The sequence below is a fragment of the Xylocopa sonorina genome, chromosome 1 (genome assembly GCF_050948175.1).
Source record: "Xylocopa sonorina isolate GNS202 chromosome 1, iyXylSono1_principal, whole genome shotgun sequence".
Taxonomy (NCBI): Eukaryota; Metazoa; Arthropoda; class Insecta; order Hymenoptera; family Apidae; genus Xylocopa; species Xylocopa sonorina.
Window position 1 is genome coordinate 11,535,085 of NC_135193.1, and position 27,597 is coordinate 11,562,681.

General features: G+C 36.2%; 3 protein-coding genes and 3 non-coding genes across 15 annotated transcripts; 2 read left to right on the forward strand and 4 right to left on the reverse strand.

Moving 5' to 3' along the window:
* The first annotated feature begins 160 nt into the window (after positions 1-160).
* On the forward strand, positions 161-21,444 carry Fry (microtubule binding protein furry). Of its 5 annotated transcripts, none has more exons than XM_076905911.1 (46): positions 161-416; positions 933-1,019; positions 1,156-1,197; positions 1,531-1,704; positions 1,772-1,956; positions 2,012-2,211; positions 2,291-2,500; positions 2,583-2,790; positions 2,862-2,999; positions 3,082-3,316; positions 3,392-3,795; positions 3,880-4,591; positions 4,672-4,842; positions 4,940-5,129; positions 5,207-5,383; positions 6,256-6,402; positions 6,731-6,901; positions 6,962-7,111; positions 7,180-7,349; positions 7,423-7,694; positions 7,779-7,933; positions 8,115-8,278; positions 11,224-11,433; positions 11,871-12,007; positions 13,304-13,408; positions 13,475-13,609; positions 13,697-13,965; positions 14,034-14,160; positions 14,233-14,417; positions 14,543-15,180; positions 15,269-15,434; positions 15,514-15,823; positions 15,934-16,237; positions 16,321-16,829; positions 16,915-17,223; positions 17,310-17,478; positions 17,761-17,933; positions 18,004-18,078; positions 18,204-18,239; positions 18,717-18,890; positions 18,998-19,135; positions 19,217-19,386; positions 19,451-19,643; positions 19,991-20,248; positions 20,327-20,828; positions 20,912-21,444. In XM_076905911.1, exons 2-46 carry the CDS (start codon positions 977-979, stop codon positions 21,073-21,075), a joined length of 9,774 nt encoding a protein of 3,257 aa, XP_076762026.1. In that variant the 5' UTR covers positions 161-416; positions 933-976; the 3' UTR covers positions 21,076-21,444. The 5 variants fall into 5 exon arrangements, with proteins under 5 accessions (XP_076762026.1, XP_076762036.1, XP_076762055.1 ...); XM_076905921.1 differs by having other exon boundaries at positions 1,534-1,704; XM_076905940.1 differs by lacking the exon at positions 6,256-6,402.
* LOC143430658 (growth hormone secretagogue receptor type 1-like) lies at positions 8,291-9,751 on the reverse strand. Of its 5 annotated transcripts, none has more exons than XM_076907045.1 (3): positions 8,775-9,751; positions 8,481-8,682; positions 8,291-8,409 (listed from the first exon to the last, which is right to left on the reverse strand). In XM_076907045.1, exons 1-3 carry the CDS (start codon positions 9,594-9,596, stop codon positions 8,306-8,308), a joined length of 1,128 nt encoding a protein of 375 aa, XP_076763160.1. In that variant the 5' UTR covers positions 9,597-9,751; the 3' UTR covers positions 8,291-8,305. The 5 variants fall into 5 exon arrangements, with proteins under 5 accessions (XP_076763160.1, XP_076763168.1, XP_076763152.1 ...); XM_076907053.1 differs by having other exon boundaries at positions 8,493-8,688; XM_076907037.1 differs by having other exon boundaries at positions 8,481-8,688.
* Positions 12,221-12,293, reverse strand: Trnaa-agc (transfer RNA alanine (anticodon AGC)). The gene has a single exon. It is a non-coding gene; the product is annotated as a tRNA-Ala (tRNA).
* Positions 12,989-13,061, reverse strand: Trnaa-agc (transfer RNA alanine (anticodon AGC)). The gene has a single exon. It is a non-coding gene; the product is annotated as a tRNA-Ala (tRNA).
* Trnaa-agc (transfer RNA alanine (anticodon AGC)) lies at positions 13,142-13,214 on the reverse strand. The gene has a single exon. It is a non-coding gene; the product is annotated as a tRNA-Ala (tRNA).
* A 131-nt stretch (positions 21,445-21,575) lies between the features above and the next one.
* Positions 21,576-23,323, forward strand: LOC143430888 (A-kinase anchor protein 14). 2 transcript variants are annotated; one of them, XM_076907374.1, is made up of 3 exons: positions 21,576-21,758; positions 21,831-22,016; positions 22,072-23,323. In XM_076907374.1, exons 1-3 carry the CDS (start codon positions 21,735-21,737, stop codon positions 22,099-22,101), a joined length of 240 nt encoding a protein of 79 aa, XP_076763489.1. In that variant the 5' UTR covers positions 21,576-21,734; the 3' UTR covers positions 22,102-23,323. The 2 variants fall into 2 exon arrangements, with proteins under 2 accessions (XP_076763489.1, XP_076763482.1); XM_076907367.1 differs by having other exon boundaries at positions 22,085-23,323.
* The last annotated feature ends 4,274 nt before the right edge of the window (positions 23,324-27,597 follow it).

Sequence of the window (27,597 nt, forward strand, 5' to 3'; positions counted from 1 at the left end):
TGTCAATCTGGAAATAGATTAAATCATAATTTATATGTTTTATACTTGTATTTCGTAAACTCTAAAATATAATAAAGTTATGTATATATTATTCAATGATGTTAAAAATATGTGTGATTATATTGTTACAGAACATAGACTGTCAGCATATTCAAACATGTTGAAATACATGAATGAATACGGAAGTATTTTGTAATTTGGATACAATTATTTTTTGAGGATTTAAATAATTAGATCTATAACACCCTCTAGAGTGAATTAATGAGAAATACGCTAAATGAAGGAACGTGTGGAATATGAAACTACGAAGGAAATAACATCGACGTGTGTATGTTATATATGTGTTACGAATCACAAGCCGAACATTTATGAAACGTTAGACTTAGAACTAAATTACAATTTTACGACATTTTGCGGTAAATAATTCGCTCTTTATTAAGGATTTTCAATTACGTAGTAATTATTTAACGATAATGATAATATAACATCATAGTGACAGTTTTTTATTCTTTTGTCGTTTTATAGTGATGTCACTTTTGTCTCAGGTTATGGCTTCGCGTAATCTATCATTTTTATTTCTCTATAGTTAAATTTTTTTTATTCTCTATAGTTATATTTTTCGTCTGTCGTATTGTCTTATTTTGTTTAAATAAAAAATTCGAATATCGAGCAATCATAACAAATTTATGACAATGCAAGGGAATTAAGATATAATTACATTATTTTTCAATTCTAAGTTTGTATAAACAATGTCAATGAAGCTAATGCACGTTGTATCGCAATATCTAATGCCAAGTTAACATTTGAATGAATAGAATAAACAATAATCTATACATTTATGTGTTTGTACAACTCATTTACAACTCTCATTTTTAGAAAAAGTAAATATTAAAAGAAGTAACTTACATAATTCAACTTCTTTACTGTTTTAGAATAAAAATGCTGAGTATCTGCAGTATGACATTAGTTTATATTAATGTTGCATGAAAGTAAGGCATTGATAAACACTATGACTGAAGGTTTGTAAATATAATGTACATGTATTTCATTGTTATTCGTTTTAGTTTAATATGTAATAGTTTATATTTTAAGTTTATAGTGAATCAACAAATTAATCAAAGTTAAAATGAAATAAATTAAATTATAACATTTTAGGTGGAGAAACACAACCAAATCCTGGAAATGAGGCACAACCTGGTATGTTTTAATTCTTCTTTTTGATTACATATGTAGATATATGCAATTTTTTAAATTTTCATGTAAAGACAGTTAGCTATCAAGCTTAATATAATTAAATTAGTGTTCAGTGTGGGCATCTGTTACGTTAAAGAATGGGGCTTCATCTGTTAGTCTCTGTCATCGTGCAGAATTACTAGTGTTAGAACTGGGAATATTTCTGTAATAGTAGCTTCTAGATATGATTGTACAAGATTTCTATATTTAAAGTTTTCTTTCACTTCTACTTAACAAATTAGAAGATTCATTAAAGATAAAAAGTTGAACAACAATTGAGTCTCTCGTTTTAACCAGAAGCCTCTGAAGCCAGGACCATACACGGTGAAGCGTTATATGAAGTAGCAGCAGAATCATCCCAAAGTGTACCTGAATCCAATCCAGATCTACTTACTGTTCATGGAGCAACTCAAGGAGAAAGTAGTGATGCTGTTAGCATTCATACTGCGAGTACTTCAGTTTCAGCTAATGGTAAATGCAAAACTCATACAATGTAAGAAAGTATGAATGAATATTAATTGCTATATTGGTTCTTTAGAATCAAGCTCTAGTAGAGTGAGTGCAATAACTGTTGTGTTACCTTGGGGTGCTCAAAAGGAAACAGTAAAACTACAGCAAATTGGAGATATGGATTTAAGACCTGGAGAGTTTGTGATGCGTACATTATTTGCAGAATTCACCTCTCAAGCTGAAAAGAAGATGGAGGCAGTGATGACAGAACACGTAAGTAGCTTAATTGTTTGGCACTTAATTGTTTTTAATAGCAACTGTATTGTAGGAAAAGCCACTTTCAAAAGTTTTGCAAAGAGGTGAAGACTCGCAATTTGATCAGTTGTTATCTGCATTTGGTTCAGTTGCAGAGCATTGCTTGCCTTCTATTTTAAGAGCACTGTTTAATTGGTATGAACGCCAGTTAATTGATCAAGGTGGTGATCAAAAAAAACCTGCTCCTGGTAAAGAGGATCAAAAAGGCAAAAGGTAAAAACGTGTTTTAAATTATTATTATTATTACCATCATATAAAAGGTTATAAAACTCTTTAGATAAATATGTTACAGCATCATGTATACAATAGTATCTGGAAGTGTAGAGACAGTTGAAAGAAGTGAAGCAGACTTACTTCAAGAGCGAAGAGATCTTGCAGTAGAATTTATATTTTGTTTAATGTTAATCGAAGTCTTACGCCAGTTACCTTTCCACCCAGGTCACGAAGATTTAGTAACTTACATAGAAAACATAGCTTTTAAGCACTTCAAATACAGAGAAGGGTAAGAAATAGTACAATAAAGATTGTATTGTGCAACATATTAAAATTTCTTTCTTTTATATAAGTTTACAATTATGTTATAGTATTCAAAATGAACCAAATGCAGCAAACATTCACATCATTGCTGATCTTTATGCAGAAGTGATAGGAGTTCTTGCACAGTCCCGATTTATGTCAGTTAGGAAACGTTTTATGATTGAGTTAAAAGAATTACGTGCTAAGGAACCAGGACCTCATACCACACAGAGTATTATTTCATTATTAATGGGAATGAAATTTTTCAGAGTAAAGGTAAATAATTAAATAAGAATAATATCATATTTTTATTATGCATTTATGTATATACATATATAAACTCATAGATGGTACCAATAGAAGAATTTGAGGCCTCATTTCAGTTTATGCAAGAATGTGCACAGTATTTTTTAGAAGTAAAAGATAAAGATGTCAAACATGCCTTAGCTGGACTTTTTGTTGAGATACTTGTTCCTGTTGCTGCTGTATGTTTTTAACAATGTTTTATTTTAACATTTATGTTATTACTTACATAATAATATTAATATCTGCTTTTTTATATTTCAGGCAGTAAAAAATGAAGTTAATGTACCTTGTTTAAAAAATTTTGTAGAAATGTTATATTCTACAACATTAGATATGTGTACAAAATCAAAGCATAGATTAGCTCTTTTTCCTCTTGTAACTTGTCTGTTATGCGTTAGTCAAAAAACATTTTTTTTACAAAATTGGCATTATTTTCTAGCAATGTGTCTATCACATTTAAAGAATCGTGATCCAAAGATGTGTCGTGTTGCCTTGGGTATGATATTTTTTACACAAGTAAATTTTCAACTACGATAAAATAATCTGAGTATTTGTTTTGGTTATTTTTCAGAGGCATTGTACCGTTTACTTTGGGTATACATGATACGCATTAAATGCGAGAGTAATTCAGCTACTCAAAGTAGATTACAGAGTATAGTAAATTCTTTGTTTCCAAAGGGTTCAAAGGCAGTAGTGCCACGTGATACTCCATTAAACATTTTTGTAAAAATCATTCAATTCATTGCACAGGAAAGATTAGACTTTGCAATGCGAGAAATAGTGTTTGATTTATTATCGGTGGGACGACCGGTAAAAATAATTTTAACTCCTGAACGTATGAGTATTGGGCTTCGCGCTTTTTTAGTTGTAGCTGATAGTTTGCAACAGAAAGAAGGAGAACCTCCTATGCCCCGCACAATGGGCGTATTACCAAGTGGTAATACTATGCGTGTTAAAAAGACATTTCTCAACAAGGTAAACACAATAAATAATACGTTGTGTATTATTTAATTACCTAACAAATATTTCTGATAAAAAGTATGATTCTATAAAATTTAGATGTTGACAGAAGATACTGCCAGAAGTATAGGAATGTCTTCGTATTTTCCACACGTTCGACGAGTGTTTGTCGATATATTACGTGCTTTAGATGTTCATTACGGTAGACCTCTTATGATGACAAGTACTCAAAATATGAACAAAGAACCAGATGAGATGATCACCGGAGAACGTAAACCTCGAATAGATCTTTTTCGAACCTGCGTTGCTGCAGTTCCTCGTTTGATTCCGGACGGAATGACTGGTGCCGAATTAGTGGATTTATTATCTCGTTTGACCGTTCACATGGACGAAGAACTTCGTGGACTGGCATATCAAAGTCTACAAACTTTAGTATTAGATTTTCCTGACTGGAGACAAGATGTTGTTCTTGGATTCACTCAATTTCTTGCCAGAGACGTCCAAGACACCTTCCCGCAGCTTGTCGATAATGGCTTGAGAATGTTACTACAGCTTCTTACGAGTTGGAAGAACGCGCTAACAAGTCCTAGCATACGATCTAAGGAGCAGTCAACGGACACTACAAGAACAAATGCACGCGCAGACAATAGTATTAAGAAAAGTGAATCAGGTCAAAAGATAGAGCCTGTTTCGAGCGTTTTTCATTTAGTAGAAGGATTTGCATTGGTTATGCTTTGCAATTGTCGACTTTATCCCAGAAGAATAGCCGTTCATATATTGCGTGAAGTTAAACATTTACTAAAAACATTAGGTAAATTTAGATACAACAGAATACAATTTAATATGAAACTTCTAAAAACACATACAAAATAAACTGTTACCTCTTTTTAGGAGGCTTGGAGGACGATCAGTCCGTAATTGATGTGATAGACGCTTGTTGTCCGGTAGTTTTAGAAAAATGTTACCATATGTTGCCACCTGCTGAAAAAGCAGCGGCGGCTTCTACTTCTAATGTTGATCTTCAATGGATTGCTGAAAGAAGTAGTTGTGTATGGACAGCAGGTAATGATGACAAATATTTGTAATTTTAGTGTCTTTTTATAAATTTATAAAAGTATATAAAGAGTTTCTTACACTATAAATATAAAACTTATTTAAGGTCTTCATGAAGATACGAGCACAAAAAGTTCTTCTTCTCTAAATTTGAATGGAGCAGATCCATGGGGAAGTTGTCTGTTCGCATTTTTAGAAAAAGACAGAGTGCTCACTTTATGTCCTACTGCTGTTGCACATTCATGGCCTATCGTTTTTACTCGAATAAATTCACTTTTTTCAGTAATTGATCCTACGTAAGTAAATATTCAAATGAAATAATAACAAATGTGTGTGATTATGCAAAAATAAAAATGTTTATTATTAATCTCAGACCTGTGAATGACAATAGAGCTTCTCTTTTAAGAAGTTCAACTACAGTTCGGAAACCTGTAAATGAAAGAGATATGTACATGCACGTGTGGAAGAACTACTTGACCTTTGGGTACAGAGTTGTTCCACCAGTTCCAAGCCCAGTTGTACGATGCGCAAGTCCAGATCTTAGTCTCAGGTAAGTTAGTAATTAAATATCACTGTAGGAACATTAGCATCATGTCATATCATTTTCAAATATTATTTAAATAACATTGCAGTTATTTTGTTAGAGTGTAAAAGATCAATATATACTCTTCGGTGGTGTGTTAGTTACATAGATTTAAACTTCATTACTTGCATAAATCAATGTTAGTTTTAGATTAACAATATACATACATACATATATATATTGTTAAGTCATAAAGTTCATAGTTTAACAATATTGGAGCTTTAGGCATATATTTAAAGAAAAAAAGAAAAGATATGGATTATTGGGTGGAATTAATATCATCTTGGTATTAATTGGTGTTGGGTCGTGTCTGCTTATGTCTGTTGTGTATTACAAAAACATTTGATGGGTATTAGTGTTCATTTATGAAATAAATAATTCCATTGTCTGAAACAATTCTCATAAAAATTACAGTATGCAGTCTATGAATCCTAACTATTGATTATGACATGCATTCCTTGTTCTCGCACGCACATGGTATTCGTATTTCTAACGTCTGATATATTGCAAGAATATCTAATCTCACATGAATTATGCACTATCATCTCTAGGAATCTGTTTGTTTATCAATAACAACAAGGTGTTTTGTATAAAACATAAGAGCACCAATTTCTACCAATGCGCGCTTTGCACTTTCCAGAGCAGGATTATACAACATCGCACATTTCTCCTTAAACGCACATTTTTTCGCTTTAGTTTTTAATAACATTCTTTACCCCGCATGCCTTACTCGTCACTGTCTCGCATACGTATATCTGGACCTTAGAGTAGTAGTTTCTGAGCAGTAAATAATGTCTGATACAAGGAGCATTGGTGGTACACTGTATTGCATACTCTAGTGGTCAGCATACGGTGGAGTTTGGTGTGTTGTGCATGAGTAAGGAGTTGAGTCAGAGCCTGGAGAATCTCGGCGGGGCACAGACCCTGCCGGGTCGCTTCTCTGTTCCGTCCATTTCCGGCATCTACACCAGGCATAAGCGGACCAGGTGAGCCTAATTAACCAACTGCGAACAACCATGCTTCGAAGTTCACCCGGGAATTTAAACGGTCGTTGGTAATTTGCACTATATTTTTATTCCAAATTTTTTCTTTTTATTCGCAAGTCTATTTAGCTGTTCCGATCAAAACACGCTGTACCTAACACGAATCTTTATATGTAATTTCATTTACTATCTCTGTTTAGCCTTACGACCGTTCCCGATCGCTTTTAACCGGATAATAGAAATTTCTCAGTCGTGCACGACTTGCGTGGCTGTAACGTATCAATTTTCAAAGAATTTAATATATGTGAAATATACTTGAACTTTCTCGCAGCTCGTCGCCAGATAGTCTTTCTGCTGAACGAGGGGATAACAAGTCACCCGGCACAAATGCGAGTCCAGCAGCTTTATATAAATTAACAGTACCTTTACTGAGATGCGAAGTAGTAGATGTTAGGGATGCCGCTGTGCAAGCGATTGGAAAAGTAAACGCCGATGCGTTGAAGTAAGTAAATTGGTACTTTCTTTTGCACAAAGTGTTCCTGATAATTATGATTCTTTTCAGAGATTTAATGGAGGAGTTAGTTCCATACATTCGCGAAGCAGTTGATCGCAAACAAGAAAACATGAGACGTAGAAGACGAAGGGATGCACTTAGATTGCAGTTAGTTAGAGTGCTGGAATTGATTGCGGAATATGGGACGTTTGGTATCTGGTTAGTAAATAATTTGGTTAGTATAATTTTTTATGATTATCTTGTACGATCTTTGCATACCTCTTTAGCCCTGCGGTATTAGATCGAGAGACGCAATCGCTCCACCCAACATTTGTCGAATACATCGATGGTGCCCGTCTGTATTTAGAGAACGAAACTGATAAAGAAGCACCTGCAGTTCGTGACATTAAGCTACACTTTTGTAATTTCATCAGAAAAATGATCAAAAGTTTTTCACGTATGTATTTTATACATACAAAAATATTAAGTAATGATAAAATCTGTGAAAATCTGTATTATTTCCATTTCAGTGGAAACATGTCATACATTATTAAAGAGGGATTTGAGACGGAACTTATTCATGTTGTTTGCAAGCTGGGCAGGTCCTTACGGACGACCTCTTGCCACTACATCATCACTGCAAGAAGAAGAGAAATCTTGCACAGAGCTCCAGCTTTCAGCACTGCAAGCTATGAGCGGACTATTGTGCTGTGGACCTTGTTTTAATCCACAATCACTCTCCGAGGAAGGGGCGATATTATATCAGTGGTTAGATTTACTATTAGCCAGCAAAGATGAAAAAGTAAACTTCAGATTATTAATGATTTGCATGTAACGTAGATTTCGTTAGAGATTACCATATAATGTAATTAATGAAAATTTTCAGATTTATGCCCTCGCACGAGAAACAGTAGTTTTACTGTTGGAATGTAACCCTGATATTGGAACACTTCTTGATTGGATAGTTGATCGCTGCTATACGGGAGCTCCACAAGTAGCTGATGGTTGTTTCCTTGCTTTAGCAACTATTTTTAGTGCAAGGTTAGTATTGTACTTGTACGCTTCAATGTTTAGATAAATTAAGTTACGAAAACTTTATTTTTAAAGATAATATTAAGTTATAAGAGAATGCAAATGAGTTGATTGTTCCTTTCATATACAGATATGATATAGATATATTTTTATTTTTATTTTTAATATAGATATTTTTAATGTTTCATAGAGAATACCCATGTGATCATTATACAAGCATTATCAACGTTACCCTAATGAGTACCGGTTGCCCCCGTGCTTCAGTTCACGATGCAGCTCTTCAGCTTCTCCAACTGCTGGACCAAAGGTTTTTCGGAAACGTTAGTCCTCTGCCAGCTACAGAACCGGAAGCTAGTAAGTCTATTCTTGCTGTGATGTCCTTTACTCTAACATTTCAGTTCGTGACATTTTTTTCACAGCTCTATAAGTATGTAAAATTGTCCGATGATGTGTCGTTTCTGCAGAAGGCCGTGTAAAGTTTGAAACTGAAAATGAGCATAGCTTTCTAATATCGATTAATAGAGACCATTATCTTATCGTTTTAATTTGTACGTACCATTTTGCATACCTTGATTGGACACTTGTGCCATAGTCACGTTTTTCCTGCAAAATCGTTTGAAAAATACGCAGCGTATCGCTTTACGAAAGTTCTGTCCCGTTGCACAATATAAAATAAAATTGATTCCGAAATTGGTGTTGAATAACAGATTAAAGACTTGTTGCACCATTTCCACCGATCGGGACACGTTGTTCCCCTCCTGAAACTATGCTCATTTACATTCAGTACAGACGAGATTATAGACCTATATAGACTATAATTTTATATTTTTCCGTATGTGCTTATACGTACATTCAAAAATGCATAAACCCGTAAAACATACGCAGGTAGATTGAAACAGAGAAAAACGCTAGAGACTACCAACAGCATCTTAGTGATCTTGGTTTGCGCCAAACTATTCCGAAAGCTTTGCCCGTGTCTCTCCTCCACTGTACGCGGTTCGTTGGTTAGAGATTTTCTAATTTTGATATGTCTATAGATAGCGCGTGCAATCAACAGATTCAAGATAATCGTTACTGTGAACGGTATGACGAACGTTAACACTGTGTCGATCACATTGTAAACGATCGCCCAAGACTCTAAGCCTTCCGCCAAATGGCACTCGGTTACGTTTTCCTTTTCTTTGTATTGTAATCGTGGTGCTGAAAACCATAAAACCGGACTGCAGAGAGCAACTGCCAATACGGTTAATACAGCAACCGTCAACTTTGCCCTGGCCACGGTGCACACTGATTGACGATAAAGTGGATATTGTACGGCTATGAATCTCTCAATGGTGAATGCCACTACGAGCCAAACGCTTATAAAGCTGCACAGAGTCGTCAAGTAGATAAAAAATTGGCAGAATCCTTGCTGGTTGAACAGTCCAACTCCCACCATATTTAGCCAAACTATAAAAACGGATACCAAAAATCCGGTATCGCTTATCGCTAATGCACCGAGGTAAATACTTGAGGAATATTGGCATAGTTTCGTCCCGAAAAACACGATTACTGAGAGACAGTTCCCTAGTGAACCAAAGTAAACGAGCATAGGGGTATAATATAATTGAACAGTACGTAACACGGTTTCCGTTAAGTCAAGCTCCACAAGATCTCTTTGTGCTTGAACCATTTTCACAAAGTTAATTTTATATATTGGGAATTATTGAGTTTGTTTAGCAGTAGACTGCGTTCGTAAGAATACGTGATCGATACTACTTTTGTATAATTTATGTCCCTCTTGTGCAGCATATTAGATTTTATGTACTTTACTTATTTTCCAGAAAAAGTTTTTTCAATATTACAGACACAGATTTGTAGTAGAACAATGGTATTTAAACTTGTCATTTGACAGAAAATCGTCGCAATAATTTTTTTATGAATCAGTAGTCACAAATTTGATTATTTATTTACGTTTTACTATTACCACGATTTGTCTCTTCATATACCACATTGCATTAGTATACTTTACATCCACTTTCATCTACCGTTAGATTTTTCTTCAAATTCTTATCTGATGTGTGTGGTTGAATTCTTTTGTAACTCTTCCGATAAATTTATCGATTTTTATACCACAAATAGTAGCATACAAAGTTTGTTTAACCTTCTGTAAAATACAAAAAACTTGGTTGGAGAGTTGCCAAATTCTCTGGATTTCTTCAAAGATTGATGATGATGTGCTTCTTTTATTACTATCTTTCAAAGTTTCTAATCTCACTCGCTTAGAATTTACTGCACTTTCAAGCTAAAAAATGTTGTTATTCGTTAAGTTAATGTAATAAAATATTAATTGAAAAGTGTCTTAAAACTAATACATTTTTAAAAGTAATAATTTTACTTTAATTATGTTTACACTTTTATCACAGTTTTGCACTAAAAATTTCACGCAGTTCGCTTGTTTAAGAGTAACTAGTTACATTAACTTTACAACACATTTATAACACATTGTTAAGATCTTTTTTTTGTAATTTTAAGTTTTACACGTTACCATATTTTTGCACATGTTAATTGCATTAGAAATATTTGTCGATGCTGGAGTAATATGAGTTTATTTGGAGTTTATTTAAAATGAAGATTATTTATTTAAAAATATTTCCGATAATGGATGAAGGAGTTAAGCCGTATACATCGGGATGCCGGCTCGACTATTTCTGCATGAGCATTGGCAACTGTTCCTGATAAAGTCCAATGCATCTAGCTTCTGCGCGTCAAACCGATATACGGATCCTCGCCGCTTATGGGAAATATTTCACGTAGAAATGATAAAATATATTTCTGATCTAATTATTATTAATATCGTTTGTCGTATTATAGTATATTTTAGAATAGTCCATTTCTAGTCAATATGATAATTAAAAGTTGTTAATCTTTATCTACATTTAATTAAAAGCATCACACTGTTTTCTAAACCAGTTTCAATTTTCAGATCACTTCCATCACATTTTAACATGTTTTATATAAAAGTCGAAAGAAACTGTAGGAGATATTCTACGAATTCGAGTAATTTTTATTTTATCAAAACATAAAATTAGTACTCCCTGATAGTTTTATGAAAAGTGCTGCAGAAAAAATTAAAATAAATTTAACGAGTCATTGCATTAGCATACCACGTTAACGAGGCTACGTAAAATAATAATTATACATTTCCATTTTTTATGAACAAGTCGAAGAACTGTTTCATAGCTAACGGTTCGAGTTACTTACGGAGTTATATTGGTACGGAACACTGTACATAATAATTTTATCGACTCTTGTTTTAGGTCAAGATGACCCTGTTGGCGGTTCATCAACTACGGCTACATCTGCACCGGGGCAACAAAGTAATCCTATCGGTGCAATATCCTCGAATGGAACAATTAGAGGTGGTACTCTTGACGTACTCCTATCGACCACATATTGTCGCAATCAAATGTATCTATCCCGTCAACTAGCTCAACTTCATCCGGAATTAACGATGCCCATGTTTAGTGGTAAGTTCCTTTTTCATCGTGACGAAGGCGTTCTCGTAGTATAGGCATAGATAACTTTCGCTCGAACTAGATAGCAATGTACCTCTGTAGTAAATCATTACTGCAAGTCATTAAGATGAAAACAAGTTTTCACTGCTTGTAATAGTAGTTTATTGTAGTAATTAGGAAACCATTTAACATGTAGTCGTATCCTTTCCTTGCATGATAGGTGAAAACACATTAGGCAGCTCAAACCTTTTACTAGCAGCCAACTAGAAATAATTCATCCATTTATAACTCAGCCTAGTACCTCTTTCCCTAGTTTAATTTGATTGATTAAATGATATTATTGAACAGTAACTTGAACAACACATTATAGGTGTAAACACAAGCTCTTTTACACGATAATTACACTCGTGAATGTAATGAAAGACAATTCTTTATATGTATATTTGCAGAAATTACACATAGATTTCAAACAGCTAGAAGAGAAGTTCGACAATTACTACTTCAATATTTGCTGCCTTGGTTGCATAACATGGAATTGGTAGATCCAAATGTGCCCCCACCCTCTAATCCGTTGAGTTATTATCAGGTAAACTTAACCAATATTTACTCAATTTGTGAAATAAACTAATTTTTTTTTTTACTTGTTATTGTCTTAAAGTTAGATTCGTTTTCGGCGATTGAATAAAAGGAATTTGAATGGAATACTAGTATAACACAAATAGTTCGCTTGGATTTACATTCTTTGAAACACGTAAGAGAGAAAAAATTTGTTTATTCACTTTAAAAGGTAAAAACAACTTGGAGGCGCCGGGCATCGATCCCGGTACCTCTCGCATGCTAAGCGAGCGCTCTACCATCTGAGCTACGCCCCCATTTGGTTCAGTTTATTTCAAGAATCATTGTGATATATCAACATGATCCAATTAGGGTGAAAGGATTAAAAACAAGATTTTGGAGGCACCGTCTATTCCTGTACCTCTTACGTATTAAGCCAGAGTTCTACCAACTAAGCTGCGCCTCGTGTGACTACTTATGTTCTAAAAATAATTTTTAAATCCAAAATGAAAAATTTACAGGCAAGGGAACGTAATTCAGTAGTATAGCGTACAATGGGTCATACGGCAGTTCTATGAACGCGGCTGACTGACTATACTACTCTTATACTACTTACATGCTATTCACAGCACATGCAACCTATGTATATAATTCATCCATAGTACATATATATGCAACATGTATGCAATTCAAGCAATTTATATATAAATAACTTAAATTTAATTCATGTACAACGTGAGAATATACAGTATATATAAAGTTTAACTTAAAATTACACATACAGTTTTACTCACAATTACAGTATACAATCTTCATATAATTTACGTAGTTCATTATGTTATCCTACTTCAAACAAATATCCTCTTTTTGTACTTGTTCCATAAGGAATGTTGAAGAGAGAAAATAGTTTTAATACTTATTCAACTTCTCTGATAGTATTGCATATTTGTTGGTGGAAAATCATTCTCATAGAAGCAAAGAGTGTTTGTTTTATAATCCAAAAAGGACATTTTGGAGGCGCCGGGCATCGATCCCGGTACCTCTCGCATGCTAAGCGAGCGCTCTACCATCTGAGCTACGCCCCCCTTTGATATAGTTTGCTTGAAGTGACCTTTTCATTGTGCAATGTGAACCAATTTCAGTGAAAGGATTAAAAAAGGAATTTTGGAGGCGCCGGGCATCGATCCCGGTACCTCTCGCATGCTAAGCGAGCGCTCTACCATCTGAGCTACGCCCCCTCTGATTCCTTGTATTTAAAAGATGATTTTAATAAACAATATAAGTTTGTTTAACTTTATAATATAATATTAAATTATTTGTTTTCCAGTACTATGCAAGTGATATGTCTCGTGGTGGAGCGCGCAGGGAGGGTTGGGGTAGTGCTGAAGCAACGGAAATGGTGTTAAACAACTTATTTTACATAACTGCCAAGGTACACTGCAGGAGATGTAACATGATATCAGTAATTCTATAATAATGAACATTTTATTTAACTTAGTTCTCTGACGAACATCCTAAAGAGACAGAAGAACTTTGGGCAACTTTATGCGGTTGTTGGCCTAACAATCTAAAAGTAATTATTCGTTACTTAATTATAGTCTCAGGGATGGCACCACAAGAACTCCTTCCTTACGTATGTGTTGTTTTTTTTGTTTCTGTTTCTCTTCAAAAATTCATATCCACTTATCCAAGTTATTAATCCATTAATGTTACATTTCAGGCAAAACGTGTTGTCTTGTATTTAGCAAGGGCTCGACCAGATCGTTTGGTGGACGAGATGATGACTGAATTACAGACTGTCGAAACATTAAATTGTCTAATTGAGAGAACCGAAACTCCGCCTTTTTATAGATTAACCAGTATGAGAAAAGCTTCCTCTCATAGCGATGCTCCAGTTGCTGATCCTGGAAATCCTCCCCGCGATTTAGGCGTTGAAAAAGGTACCATTCATACCAAAAGGCACTCGGGCGAAGATCCTGTTAAAACCGGGTATGATTTACACTTGATAATGTTTTGTAGCTTTCTTCATGAATTAATTTTATTCATTTTATCTATAGCTCTAAATCTGATACCGCGTTACGAGCACTCGCTGGATTTCAAACCCCAAGGGCGGAAAAAACAAGGACTGCGAGCGGTCCGCCAGTTCTTCCGGATGATTTGTCCACTCCTACGACAGAAGCCGAAGTAAGTACATTAATTGTTTTATTAAATATTAAGCTGTATTGTACTTCACTGATTTTTTGGCTTTTATTTCAGTTGACTGCCGACGAGTCGTGTTATGGAACACGTAATGGCCCCGCAGGAGTAAATGGAAAAATTATAGGCGGTGTGTTCGATATTCCTCAGCCACATCCGTTACCAATGCCCGAATACGGTGGATACTTTGCACCTTTAACGGAATATTTGCCAGATAGTTCGCAACCTATAAGTGGATTCCACAGGTGATAAATGTTATGCATTTCGCAAAGAAATGAAACCTCTTGGTTTGTGGCTAACTCTCCTCCTGGTGTTATTGCTATATAACACACTTGTTACGTGAAATGACAATTCAAATTACGAATTTCAGATGCAATATCGCAGTCATGCTGCTTACTGACGTTGTCGTCGATGGCATTCAACTTGATTGGGCTATCCATGTTCCTTTAATGTTACACATAGTTTTCCTTGGCTTGGACCATTCAAGGCCTCTCGTAAGGGATCATTGTCGTTGTCTTTTATTAAATCTATTAGTCGTCCTCGGGGATCATCGTGATCATCTCGGCGTAGCGCGGGTACTGTTGGCATCAAAAACTGAACAATTGGGCTTAGGTCTCTCTACTCCGGCTTTACCAGTACTCGAACACAATTTCACCGAAGTTGATCCAGAATTTGACAGTTATCTGTACGGTCCACCACAAGCACCACCACCAACGACACCTCCACCAACATCTTTGCCGCCACCACCTTGTTCTTCTCCTCCGCCTCCGCCTCCACCTCCGCCACCACCACCGCCGCCACCTCCATTGCCGGAATCCTCTATATTCAATTCAGCACCTCCACCACCGCCACCACCTCCTCCTCCACCACTGCTACCACCTTCTAACAACGGAACACCTACTCATTCCCCTGTCCCGAACTTAACATCTACTCCTCCGTTAACAATGAATCACATGAATCAATCAGTTATGGACAACTGTAAAGATTGTTCGAATTCTCATGCATATGGTGAGAAGTTAACATTTCTGTAATTGTATATATTCTACATTAACAGACTAATTAGAAACAGACTAATACGATAACGTTAATGCTACAGAGTCAACAGTGTGTAATAATTGGCCCTCGACATCGGGATCAACGAGCACAGTGCCGCCTGTTATTGTAACACCAGATGATGCGAATAACTGGGTTGGCCCCCAACCAGGTCCAAATATGCCGATCCAAGATGTGATCAAATCCTTAATTAATTTCCTAGCTTCTAGGTAGATTTAAGTGTATAATATATATATTTGTATACAGTACTTCAAATAAGCGTGTCAAAATATATTTTATTTTTAACAGGATAAATCAACCATTGTGGAATTATGAAGATATGACAGCCAAAGTATGGTGGGTTCGCAGTGCTGAACAATTAACAGTATTATTGCGACACGTATTACGAGTCTTTAGGGATTCTTTACCTCATGCACTGGTCAGTCAACGATGGGCACAAACTGCGTTACAATTAGGTCTATCCTGTTCGTCTAGACACTATGCAGGAAGATCTCTTCAAGTATTTAGAGCGTTACGAGTTCCTATTACGTCACGAATGTTATCTGACATTTTATCTAGATTGGTAGAAACAGTCGCCGAACAAGGTGAAGATATGCAGGTATATAATATCTTCTGTTTTAATCTTGCCATTATACTAATCTTTCTTTCAATATTAATATCTCTTGACAGCGTCCATTTAATTCTGTAGTTTTAAATGTTTCTTTATAGGGCTATGTAACGGAATTATTGCTGACACTTGAAGCAGCTGTTGACTCGTTAGAATCTGATTTTCGACCTCTAGATTTTATGAAAGAAATATTTAAATCTACTCCAAATTTAAATAACAAAGATCCAGCCGCGGCTGGTTTGGTTGGTGGAAAACGAAGTCCTGGTGGGGGTAATGGGTATCCAGCTGGACCTCATATATTTTCACATCTCAATCAAGGTGGTCATACAAGAAGTACCAGTTACTCGGTCAGTTATTGTATGAAAAAATCGAGTGGTGGTAATTCAACGGCAGCTGAAATAAAAGGTATGGTTGGTTTGTGTCAGCAGTATATCTTGATAATTACTTTTAACTGTAATATGTAATATACTTTTAATATATATTTTTAGAGTTAGATAATAGATGCAATAAATATCCGAATTCCAATTTATCACGATCGAGATCCGCACAGTCCTTGAAATTATTGGGCGACTCGGCAACTCAAGATGACAAAATGACTATTTTAGCGCAACTATTCTGGCTATCAGTGTCCTTGCTCGAATCAGACTATGAACACGAATTTCTTTTAGCATTGAGATTACTTAGCCGTGTGCTACACAGATTGCCATTAGATCGACCAGATGCCAGAGACAAAGTTGAAAAATTGCAGCAACAATTGAGGTGGAATTCATTTCCCGGTGTTCATGCGCTACTATTGAAAGGATGTACCAGCCCAAATACATATGAACCCGTTGTAACGTTGCTATCTCAATTCACACCGTTATTAGACTTGCCAGTCGTTGATCCTACTCAAAGTCTGGCGTTTCCCATGAATGTTGTTTCATTGCTTCCCTATATGCTTCTGAACTATGAAGACGCTAATGAATTGTGTATCAGAAGCGCAGAAAACATTGCACAAGTGACTATTGTATATTTAATAGTAATAATAATGTCATATCTTCTTTTGTGAATAAGAAGTATGTAACATATTTTTCTTTCCACAGATAAGTGCTGAGAAAGGAAAAAAATTGGAAAACTTGGGTACTGTTATGACTTTATATAGTCGTCGCACTTTTAGTAAAGAAAGCTTTCAATGGACTAAATGTGTCGTTAAATACTTGTACGATACATATGCTCATCTCAGTTTCAATATGCTTGCCTTTTTGGTAGAAGTACTGGAAAAAGGTCCAGGAAGCGTCGCGCTGCCAGTACTTAGTATTATACATTGTATGCTGCATTACGTTGATTTAGCTTCACATGCTGCGCAACCAATTAACACAGAACTTCTAAGAGTGATTTCAAAGTATGTTGAGGTACGAGTCAAATTTCATTTTGAGGCATAATATTTTTTATATATTTTCTTGCAAAATAGTTGAAACGTATAATAATGTAACATTAGGGTCCCTATTGGAAAGAAGCCCTTAAAATATTAAAATTGGTAGTCACAAGATCGTCAACCTTAGTAGCACCACCTACATCAGTGCATGGTTCATCTTGGGAATCTTCGATAGCGTCTCCACATCCAAGTTTCACTGATACAGAGATATTTACCAAAAAAGAATTGCCTGGTAAAACAATACTCTCTAACACATATTTTACACGAATATCGTATTCCTTCTTACAATCTAAAATGTATTCACTGCATGAATTGCATATCCGTTAATACTTAAGTTTTATATTTTAAATGCATTACCTTATTCCAACAATTGAAAATGCATATTTTTAGAGAAGATGAAGAATACTTACCGAAATATTATTTAGAAGTTTGTTAAGTGTCAACTTTTCGTACTAATCTTCGTTTTAAAAATGTTTTTCATCAAATTTAATTGTTGCATTCCATTTATGACTAGGGAGGACTATGGATTTCACGTTCGATTTATCCCAAACACCAGTAATCGGTAGACGATGGTTGGTACGCCAAGGTGTCGAAGAAAAATCACTCAGCTCTCCTCGATGTTCGTTATCTCTTTCACCAGCTGATAGTAACGCTGTTTCCGGTTGGAAAAGACCATGGATGTCACAGGTTAAATACAAAATCTAAAATAACATTAAATAAATGCAAACGAATGCGATGTTTAACATGTTTGTTTCAGGGCCGTGTTAGAGAATGCTTGGTAAATCTTTTAACAACATGTGGGCAACGTGTTGGATTACCAAAGAGTCCATCTGTAAGTTCATATTTGGACAGAACACTTTTTCTTTTTAATTCGTATGTGCTTTACGTTTGATTCCGATAGCTTTTCCAAAAAAATCGTATCTTTTAACTGATTCTGGTTATGTACCCCTTTTTTAGGATGAACAGATTAGTTCAATGACATTATATAGCAAGGTAACAGGGTTTCCTTACATGCAGTTTGCACTTGTTATCACAAGAGTAAAAAAGAACATTTGTTTATACTCATACGTGATGTCTTATCAATATAATTCACGCTTTCATACGCTTTGTTTAAATGACTTAATTCGCACAAAATTTTGAGAACAGAAAAAAAATGTATTCTAATTTTCCCATTTCTGTAGGATTATTAATATGCAGTAGATTTTTTGTGTAGCACGTTAATTGTAAGACAAATGGCATACCAAAGTACAATGTACATGTGCGTCATTGTAAATTTCTACATCATGTCTGCTGAAACAAGACATGTGTAAAAAGGTTCGATATTGAACACGTAAATGCACAATAATCGCTAATATTCACAGCAATGTCACGTAGTTCAGAAAAATAATTAAGATGTGTCAAATAGGAATCCTGTTGCTGTTTCTCTATGTCTTTCATGCCATTAACTGACTGCAAACGTTTGTGATATAGGTGATATTCAGTCAGAGTTCAGATTTAATGGAAAGACAGTCTTCCATGGCTTCCTCAACGGAAGAAGTTTCTGGTGCTAATAACGATTTGAGTGGGGGCTCTAGAAGAGATGAAGAACAATTTGGCGTATTTAAAGACTTCGATTTCCTTGAATATGAAAGCGAAAGCGTTGAAGTGAGTAATTCAATCAGACATGTTCACTTACTATGTTCCCGTTATTCATTTAATAGTTATATTGTATAATATACTTAAAACTAATCAATTTCATTCATTTATTGCAGGGTGAAAGTACTGATAATTTCAACTGGGGTGTAAGGCGTCGTCCTCTCAGCGAAGGAGAGGAAAGAGAACCAAGCCTTAGACAAGTTGAAGAAAGTTTGAGTGAAAAGACTCAGTCATTTAGTAAACATACTAGTCGGGTAAATGAATAACGATTTATGTTTAACAATTAGTACAAAGTAACAATAATAACAATTGAATATAAAATGTTTAAATCATAGCGTGGTGTAGCAGAAGAATCGTCAGATGACGAGGCTGGTTCCGAATCACCTTTAGATGAAGTACCGGGTGGATCAGGAACAGGACAAGAAACTAACAATATCCCTGGAATGTTCCCGCCGTCTTCTCTTTCTTTAATACCTAGTCGTACACGCCACGATTCTTCGACAAGGTCTGATATATCAAAATAAACTAAAGAGATATTTAATTGATTTTTATTCGTTATTCATGTTTAGTGGCTCTAGCGCGGGAGATTTAGGAGACGTGACGCCCTGTAACGCTTCGCCAAATCTATCAGCAATAATGCCATTCAGGCCAGTTGTGAGAGATGACGCGGAAGAAATTTGGCGGCAACAAATTCAGAGCCTGATCACACAATCCCTTTACAATACCTTAGATTTTTTTCAGCTATTGAGCAGAATTCTAAGGGTAACTATTATGTTTATTTAATTGTAATTGTGATTGGTAATGGGATTTGGGGCAGAAGAAAGATATTTAAGTGGGAATTTAAAATGGGTTATTTGATGGGTCTTCACCATGAAATACTATGAAACACTAACAAATTTTCGAAGAGTTCACTTGGTACTTCCTTCATGGGATCTCTTATCTCAAACTCTGTGACGCATTCTATATAGTTTATATCAACCATCTGGAGCTCACATATCCCTGGACCAATTCTGTTTTAATCTGTCTTATAATAATAGTTAATAAACAGATTAATTTTGCTTGATCTAATAATTGGTAACGGTGGTAAAATGCTGTATTATTATTACCAGGATGTAAGTAGTAAATCAGTTACTCTTACACGAGAAGCGAGTGCCTTATTATGTAACGGCAGCCCCGCCTCCACTCAATTGGGCTATCATTTATCTAGTCATGCCGAGTTACTTAGTTCAAAAGCTGAACCACCTTTAATTTGGTTCTCAATCGCAATTTTCGCAAATCAACGATTAAACGAATCCTTACGATTTGGAATGTTAGAAATACAAGAACATCTTGAAACGTTCCTGGACAAAAAAGATCATGCTACCGAAGTAAGTAACTGTTTCTCATGTAAATAGAGATATTTTCCTTATAAGATGATTGTTATGCTCTCAAAAACATGTATGCAGTGTTTGGAAGCAGCTAAGGCAACGGCAAAACTCCAAGCTTTAGGTGGTAATCACACTACAGAGACAGGTCTTGAAGAGATGCTCTTAGATTTAGGCAGAGCACTCTACAAGCTTCATCTTCAATTGCTATTACTAATCGAAGCGTCAAACAAGATGCTAGGTACCCTCATGAACGCTGCGAGAAACGTACAGATTCCGCTTCAAGATATATCCGCAGAAATTGCGAATATGAAAATTGCTTTAAGTAAAGCACTTGAAGAGAGTACAGAGAGCGAAAGAGGTACGCCAACTCCGACACCTAGTCCTAGTCCTTTGCCCGGGACTGGTGCCGTGGAGGAAGTTGCTCGTGTCGCAGAATTACTTAGAAGCGCGCGATGGTGTCCAGCCCTTGAAGCTGTAAGATTGCATAGGGCTCAGTGGCCAGGAGACCCTTTTCATGATGACGATGATGTAACAACTGCTGTTAATATGTATTGCAAATACTTAGGACAAGATAGATCTGGTAATACATTCGATCAATTATTATACTATCTTAGAGAGAGAATGGATAAAAATTTTAAATATTAATGTTTCGGATTTGTTTAGATATTTTTGTGGTTACCCGAAAGGACGATGAAATGTCAGAAATATTTAGTAAACTGATGGAAAGCTTATTTCAAGTTTTAGCGGCTGTTACAGGATTAGAAGCATCCACAAAAGCAGCGCGGTCTCAACACGAACATCCAAATAATACGAAAAGTGACTGTTAAATTGATAAAAATTTTAATACTATACCGTATTATATAGAAAATTATTTGTCTATATTGATCTTCGTATAATTTAATTGTACCGTACGTTTTATTCGTGTTTTCTTGTATACGATCATAGGTGTATTATGTATGCATGTATATCGCGAAGTAATTGTTATAAACAAAACAGAGAAATTGCACGAACGAGAGCACGACGTCATCAATTTTGTGTTTTTTTTTTTTTTTTTAACACAAACGCAATGACGTATGTAATATCGAACAAATAAATTTTGGGAAGCTAGAAGAAAATATTATACTTCACTACGATTTACGGATATTGTGAATATGATTTTACATAATCGACGATCGATATATAATATCCGACCTGAACACACCGATCATGTATATCATTCGTATCGTAGCACTACAGATTTCATTGAACGATTTGTTAATCAAGCAATTTTAAATGCGCTTAACATAATCAATAACTTGGTTCGTAGAAAATAGTTTTTACTCAATCATATTAATTTGAAATTGATAGAGACAAAACTCAACAGGGTGATCTCACTTTTGACAATGACAATGATATAGCCACACGGAAATTAGGCTATTTCGGTAACCAATGGCCTACGTGTGGCAATCTTAACGCCCAAAACGGTTTAGGAAGCGTGATTAATGAAATGAAATCATGGAATGCATTACCAGTAAGAACATCCACAAAGATATTTGCTTGTAATCAATTTTCTGGTAAATATTTTCATATAGTGTTCCTGTAGGCTTTGAAGGATTGGATGTTTCATGCAACTTTTATCAGCCTTCAATACAAAAATGCTGTTGAGATTTATTCATATCAAATCCTTTGGAGTGTTCCTACTCCAGCATACCCTGAACCGCAAGTCACAGTCAGTGTATATTTCTACATTGCTGTAAGTCATGTCTACCCACCACTTTTTCCCGTCGATGTAAGTTATTTTTATTATTTGAAACTAATTACAAATAAATCTATTATTATATTAGGATTTATCTGCAGGTGATGTACATTTTTGAAGGACAACAATTTGCGCATTCTTTGGATATGATTTTCAGACCCAAATGGTTTTATGATGTTTTAGACATGAAGACAATAATGTTCAAGACTTTTGATTTTTAATATATAGAAACCGTTTTTTCTCTATACGATACGTAATTTTATTCTTAAAGGGTAATTGAAACGCGTAAGTTTATGTTTATATTCGCTGTATGAGTTTAACTCAATTTATATCTGAATACGCAAAGTATTTAGTAAAAAGTAAACAGTAACGAGTTTAAGAGGCATATGCAGAGTGTCGTAAAAGAGAGGGGGTGTCGTATTCGCCCGAAACGAGTGCACGTCTGGTGCACTCCGGTTAAGTACCAGACGTGGGTTTACTTCAATTGGTCAAGCACTAAGAGCAGGTGACATCCGTAAAGGAAAATACAACTACGGCTGCTGTTGTTTTCAGCAAGCCTTGTTTTAATAGCAGTTATTGACCAGTATTCTTTTCTAAGTTGGGTGATTACCAGTCTCAATTAATAGATTACTTGTTTGCTTTCTTATATCTTTTAAATTTGTTTAGTTAAAAAAAAAATAATTCTGATCGTAATCTCCCGCGATGTAGGTACGTGCTATATACTTGACGCTTTTAAAGAATCTATTTAAATTTCCATCGAACACACTGAGGAGGTGTAATCCGTGCGTTGGTCTTTCGAACGGCTTCTTTCTGTTTTTTTTTATGTGGCATTCGGTTTCGGTGATACCACGACAAATAGAAGACAATTTCAAAACCTGAGAGGGACTTCACCGAGTTCTTGGTCCACATGGTGGTCGAATAACACTGGGAGGTCTGTTTCTCTCGGCAGGAGCCTAGAATATCGACAACCACGTGTCGAGCATATCTGACTCGATCCACGCGTCGTGCACCGCTTTGGCTCTACTAAATTAGGTAGTAAAACATGTCAGCGTATACAATATGAGGACGTTTACATTTACGATGTTATATTTCATTGATACTTAATAACCGTATTCATGAAGTGTTTTAGTGACGCATATATTCATGAAAAAAAGGAATTTAAGAACAATCGGTTCTGTGTAAATAATTCTATCATTGTTTTCTTCTGTTATTGTAAAACGAATTGCCTTGGTTGAGGATTTTGATCCAGCAGGTTGTAGATCAGAGAAGATTTGGCTTCCGAAACTCAAGTAGAAATAGGCTAACAAGTGTGGTTCTTTACAACGATCATGATACCAATTCGTTTACAGCTTCATTAGGGCCATTATCTTTATATAAAACTCTATACAAAAAGACATACCATTCAATTTAACATAATAAAAGATGGTATCAGTAATCAAACATTAATTATTACATACAAACAATCTCGCTTACTGTCAAAATATGGAGGAGAGGACAGGAAGAAGAATTAGAACAGTGGTGCACGTTCTTTGATAAATAATCAATAAAAATATGTAGAACAAAAGTTAAACGGTGATAGCGAGACCAACCACCGTTGCCTATTTATACGGTGAGGATTTTTTGTCCGGACCATGTCCTAAACATCACATCCGCTGAGGTGCTTCCTCCGCGGACCGTGTTTTACCGCGATCGTGGCTAACTGATGAAGGAAACGCAGCAGGAAGAACGGAGAGAGAACGCAAAAGGAACCACCGCCTCACTTTCAGCAGCTTCAAACATCCGCTGCACCAGCCGCCACCAGATCTCGTTTACTTCTCCTTCGTTTCCCCTTTAGTTCATTCTCAAAGAGACACACGCGTTCCTTCCTCTTCCTTCACGATTTCTCCTTCTCTTCCGTCCCCTGATTACCAGAGTTGAAGGGACCAAACAGCAATTTCCAATTATCATTATCATCATAGAGATAAACAAATAAAAAGGTCTCGTACTCTTTCCAATCTAATCCCAAGTCGAAGGACGAAAGGAACTCCGGAATCATTCATTTTAGCATCCAGAAATTTGTCTGATACCTCGAACAGCATCGTGTCGCGTGACACATCTGGAACAAACCGAGTGGACATGAGTCGACCTCCTTCGAACAGCATAGAAACAAGAAGGGGGATGAATGTCCGTAGCCCGTGAACGGAGACACGTACCCACATGCAAGGCTACGTCTTGAATCACCAGCTGCCGATTCGCCAACGACTCCAGAAACCCTGAAGACGTACTAAAATTAGCGATCAGCACCCCCGCCTAGCCCTTACATGGCCACATCGCGCGGGTTCAGGCATGGCTACTTTCAAAAGAAGAAGAAAAAAAAGGTGGTAGAAACAATAATAATCAGAGCCCGAGCGGCACGAGTCGATCGTGCGCGAAATGTCACAGCTGGCTCAACTGTGTGACCAATCATTCGTATGGGCAGATTCGACGACAAACGTGACATCCATGCCGAATAGTTAACACATATAAAAGTACGGTATAAACTTAAACATTGAACATCTTTGTTGGTTGCTCATTGAATTCCTCTAAGGTACAGAAATGATACATTGATGAGCAAGATTTGTTGCTCTGTAAAATCTTACGGAAGACACCTCTCCTAACTCGATTTCCTTTTCACCACAGGGACCGGAAGTAGCGTAGTGTGGATTAATATAACCACATGGCTTCTGCATGAATGAACGGTGTAATGAACTTGTGCTACTTGTGATAAGACAACCACCCAAGTCGATGTTCTTGTTAAGGCCATTACAGGTATTTATTGCAGCATATATTAGAGGATCTGCGTAGGATTGGTTAGTCTCACCGTGTTTGATCATGAGTGTACAATCGTGAAGAAGTAATAAACATTTCGATGTACTCTCGCATTATTGCAAGAATGGGGGAGTGAATAGATAGCGAAATATCTGAAAATGGTCAACTGTTGATTTCAGTTCAGAGTAACGAGTCAACTTGTGTTTTTCACGCAATCGATCATCTGTGAAACAAAAGTCCATGGAATTTGTTTCCATCGTGAATACTTCCAAGTTCATTGTCCCTGATATCTGGCAGGGCATAGAACCCCGAAACGAGAGATCCTTTTGGTCTCTCGTCTCGTGGTACTGGAGCTCCGTTCCAAGTACATCTGCGCCAAGCGGATGCAGCCTGCATTTTATGGCCGCCCAATGCAACCGATTCTCATTCGTGCACCCGTACTCACACCCTCCACCACTTTCAGCACGCGGTACAACGACTTCTATAATTAGATTTCCTTCCCTTTAGCTTAGACACCTTCAAGCATGATCTCCATTTGCCCTACGAAGCGCAGAATCCCACCACCTGGTTCCAAATGTCGCCGATGGTTCCGCGATTAACATAGCCAATTTCTTTCGAACGGCTGGAAACCTCCGAGACACGATGTTCAATTCCTGAATCTCATTTTGCGCTTTTGATCGGAGCACTGAAATTTACCGTTCGGGAGTTAATCACCTTCATTGATAGTAGCTATTAAAAATAGGCATTATATTGACCCACTCATCAATGCACGTTCCGCGTAACGATTTATGCGTTTAACGCATTGACGTTTACGATGTGCACGCATAACCAGCCACGTTACAGGTTTCATGTCAGTTATTTCGAACAGGTTGCGCCTCGAATCTATTTTTCGATCATTGGCATCGCCCTGATACACAGATCCACGCATCCACACTTCTGATGACAGGTAGCCAGAAAAGTAATTGAAACGACGACGATTAAATCGAGCCGCGATCTATAAATGTTGTCTCACGTGCCAAGTCACGGTATCCTCGTAATTATAAATGGTTGATCGCTGGTGATCAGCCAGAAGTTAGCAAAATGGCCAAAGATTCAATTTCATGAATTCAAGCCACCCTAACACACTGCAGGGAACCTGCAATTTATCTTTCTTATTATAATTGTTTAGTGTTGCTCACATATTTTTCCTCTGTTCATTTTGTTTACTTTTATATTTCACAACTGTAGGATACTTATACCTTGTCTTTTGCCGCTTCACCATCACTTCCACGTATAAAGCTGTGATTGAACGCTGTTGGCATAGATTACATATATTCTCCGTTAATAATTTCTAAGCAATCCTCTAGTATTATCAAATAGTGACTGTGAACTTTTGCAATATATTATATTTACTTACAACAGAAATAGCTAGCATAACAATGAAAATAATATGATAGTACTCAACATACAGTCTATATCCGACTTCTACTAAGAATACGATTACAAGATTATGTATCTACTTTCAAAAAATTGATACAAAATGAGCAGCATAAACTAAAAATTATGTACTACAAATCTTATGAACTTTGCACATTATAATACCTTGGCAACCCAATACAATCCGTCCCTGATCTGCATGCAAATACGAGCTATACTTAGAGATGTCCGATTTCCCTCGTTACAACAGATGGCATTTTCGTCTTCATCGACCTTAATCATTCTTCGTGGAATTTTCATAGGATAATATTTTCAGTTATAATTGCTGATATAATACGATTATATTTCCGTGAAAGATATTCGTCCTGATGCCATTTGCTGTTATTTCCTCCTCTTCCTGCAAATTTATGAATGACGGTAAACTTTCTAATGCTTCTCGCGATATACATTCATAGTTACTGAAACTGCATACAAAATCGAGATAATGTGGTTGTTCGAGCATCTTCTTGCGCTTGGATTCTTCAATGGGCCACTAGAAAGAAGAAATCTGAATGAGCTTCCACGTGTGTACAAACGTATACTGTACAGACACTGGGAAGGTCACTTAAAAGTGTACGGTATTTTTTATGACACCAGAAACAAGCTGGTGCACGAATTGGTCTATAAAAGTTAGCAGTCCTTTTTCTTTATGTTTTTAAAGATAGTAAATTTTACTTGTTACAAATTAATTTGATCGATTTATGAAATACCGATTATTTGTACATTTATGCCTCGTACTGTTTATCAACGTAATTTCTAAATTACACTATTTTAAATCATGTGATAGGTCATCAAGCCTTTCGTTCCACATACGCGCGTAAACTCGAGATGATCATGTGTAAGAGGTGAATGCAAGTGCGTGCAAAGGGAAGCTGCGATGGAAAAAGAAGCGCAGAAAAAGGGGAAGATAGGAAGGAAAGAGACGGAAGAAGGGCGCGTGTCGGTCGCGTGCCCGTTGGCGCTGGTGACTCGGTGTCTGCGACCCTCCTGCCCTTTAATGCCTCCTACAGCTTTTCCATAGGCGGACGTCTAAATGGGGCCAATGTTACCCTGGACCTTTAAAGACACGTTATTCCAACAATCATGTCATAATGTAGAACCATTAACGCTGGTATCAATATCTATTGTTTCAATACCTTCTTCCTTTAGCAGGTATTTAGTTCGTTTTTCTGCAGTATCTGAAACAAAATATATACAATATAATGTATTTTTTGACTATTAAATTACAAAATTTTTTCTTCTAATACTAAACCGATTAAAAGCATGTAAAAAAAAAGAATTCCATGAATCCATAAGCGAACAGTTCAGGACTACGACCTCAGTTCCCTCATCGTCTAGTCGACTTCCTCTTCTTCCGTCCCCTTAATTTTTT

Coding starts and splice junctions, on each gene's coding strand:
- Fry (XM_076905911.1), top strand. CDS start 977: ATGTTGCATGAAAGTAAGGCATTGATAAACACTATGACTGAAG. Junction 6,403..6,730: donor ACCAGGCATAAGCGGACCAG/GTGAGCCTAATT, acceptor ACTTTCTCGCAG/CTCGTCGCCAGATAGTCTTT. Junction 15,181..15,268: donor TTCGAATTCTCATGCATATG/GTGAGAAGTTAA, acceptor TTAATGCTACAG/AGTCAACAGTGTGTAATAAT.
- LOC143430888 (XM_076907367.1), top strand. CDS start 21,735: ATGAAATCATGGAATGCATTACCA. Junction 21,759..21,830: donor AATCATGGAATGCATTACCA/GTAAGAACATCC, acceptor GTGTTCCTGTAG/GCTTTGAAGGATTGGATGTT. Junction 22,017..22,084: donor CACCACTTTTTCCCGTCGAT/GTAAGTTATTTT, acceptor ATTTATCTGCAG/GTGATGTACATTTTTGAAGG.
- LOC143430658 (XM_076907037.1), bottom strand. CDS start 9,596: ATGGTTCAAGCACAAAGAGATCTTGTGGAGCTTGACTTAACGGAAACC. Junction 8,689..8,774: donor GGGTTTATGCATTTTTGAAT/GTACGTATAAGC, acceptor AAATGAGCATAG/TTTCAGGAGGGGAACAACGT. Junction 8,410..8,480: donor CAATCAAGGTATGCAAAATG/GTACGTACAAAT, acceptor GCTCATTTTCAG/TTTCAAACTTTACACGGCCT.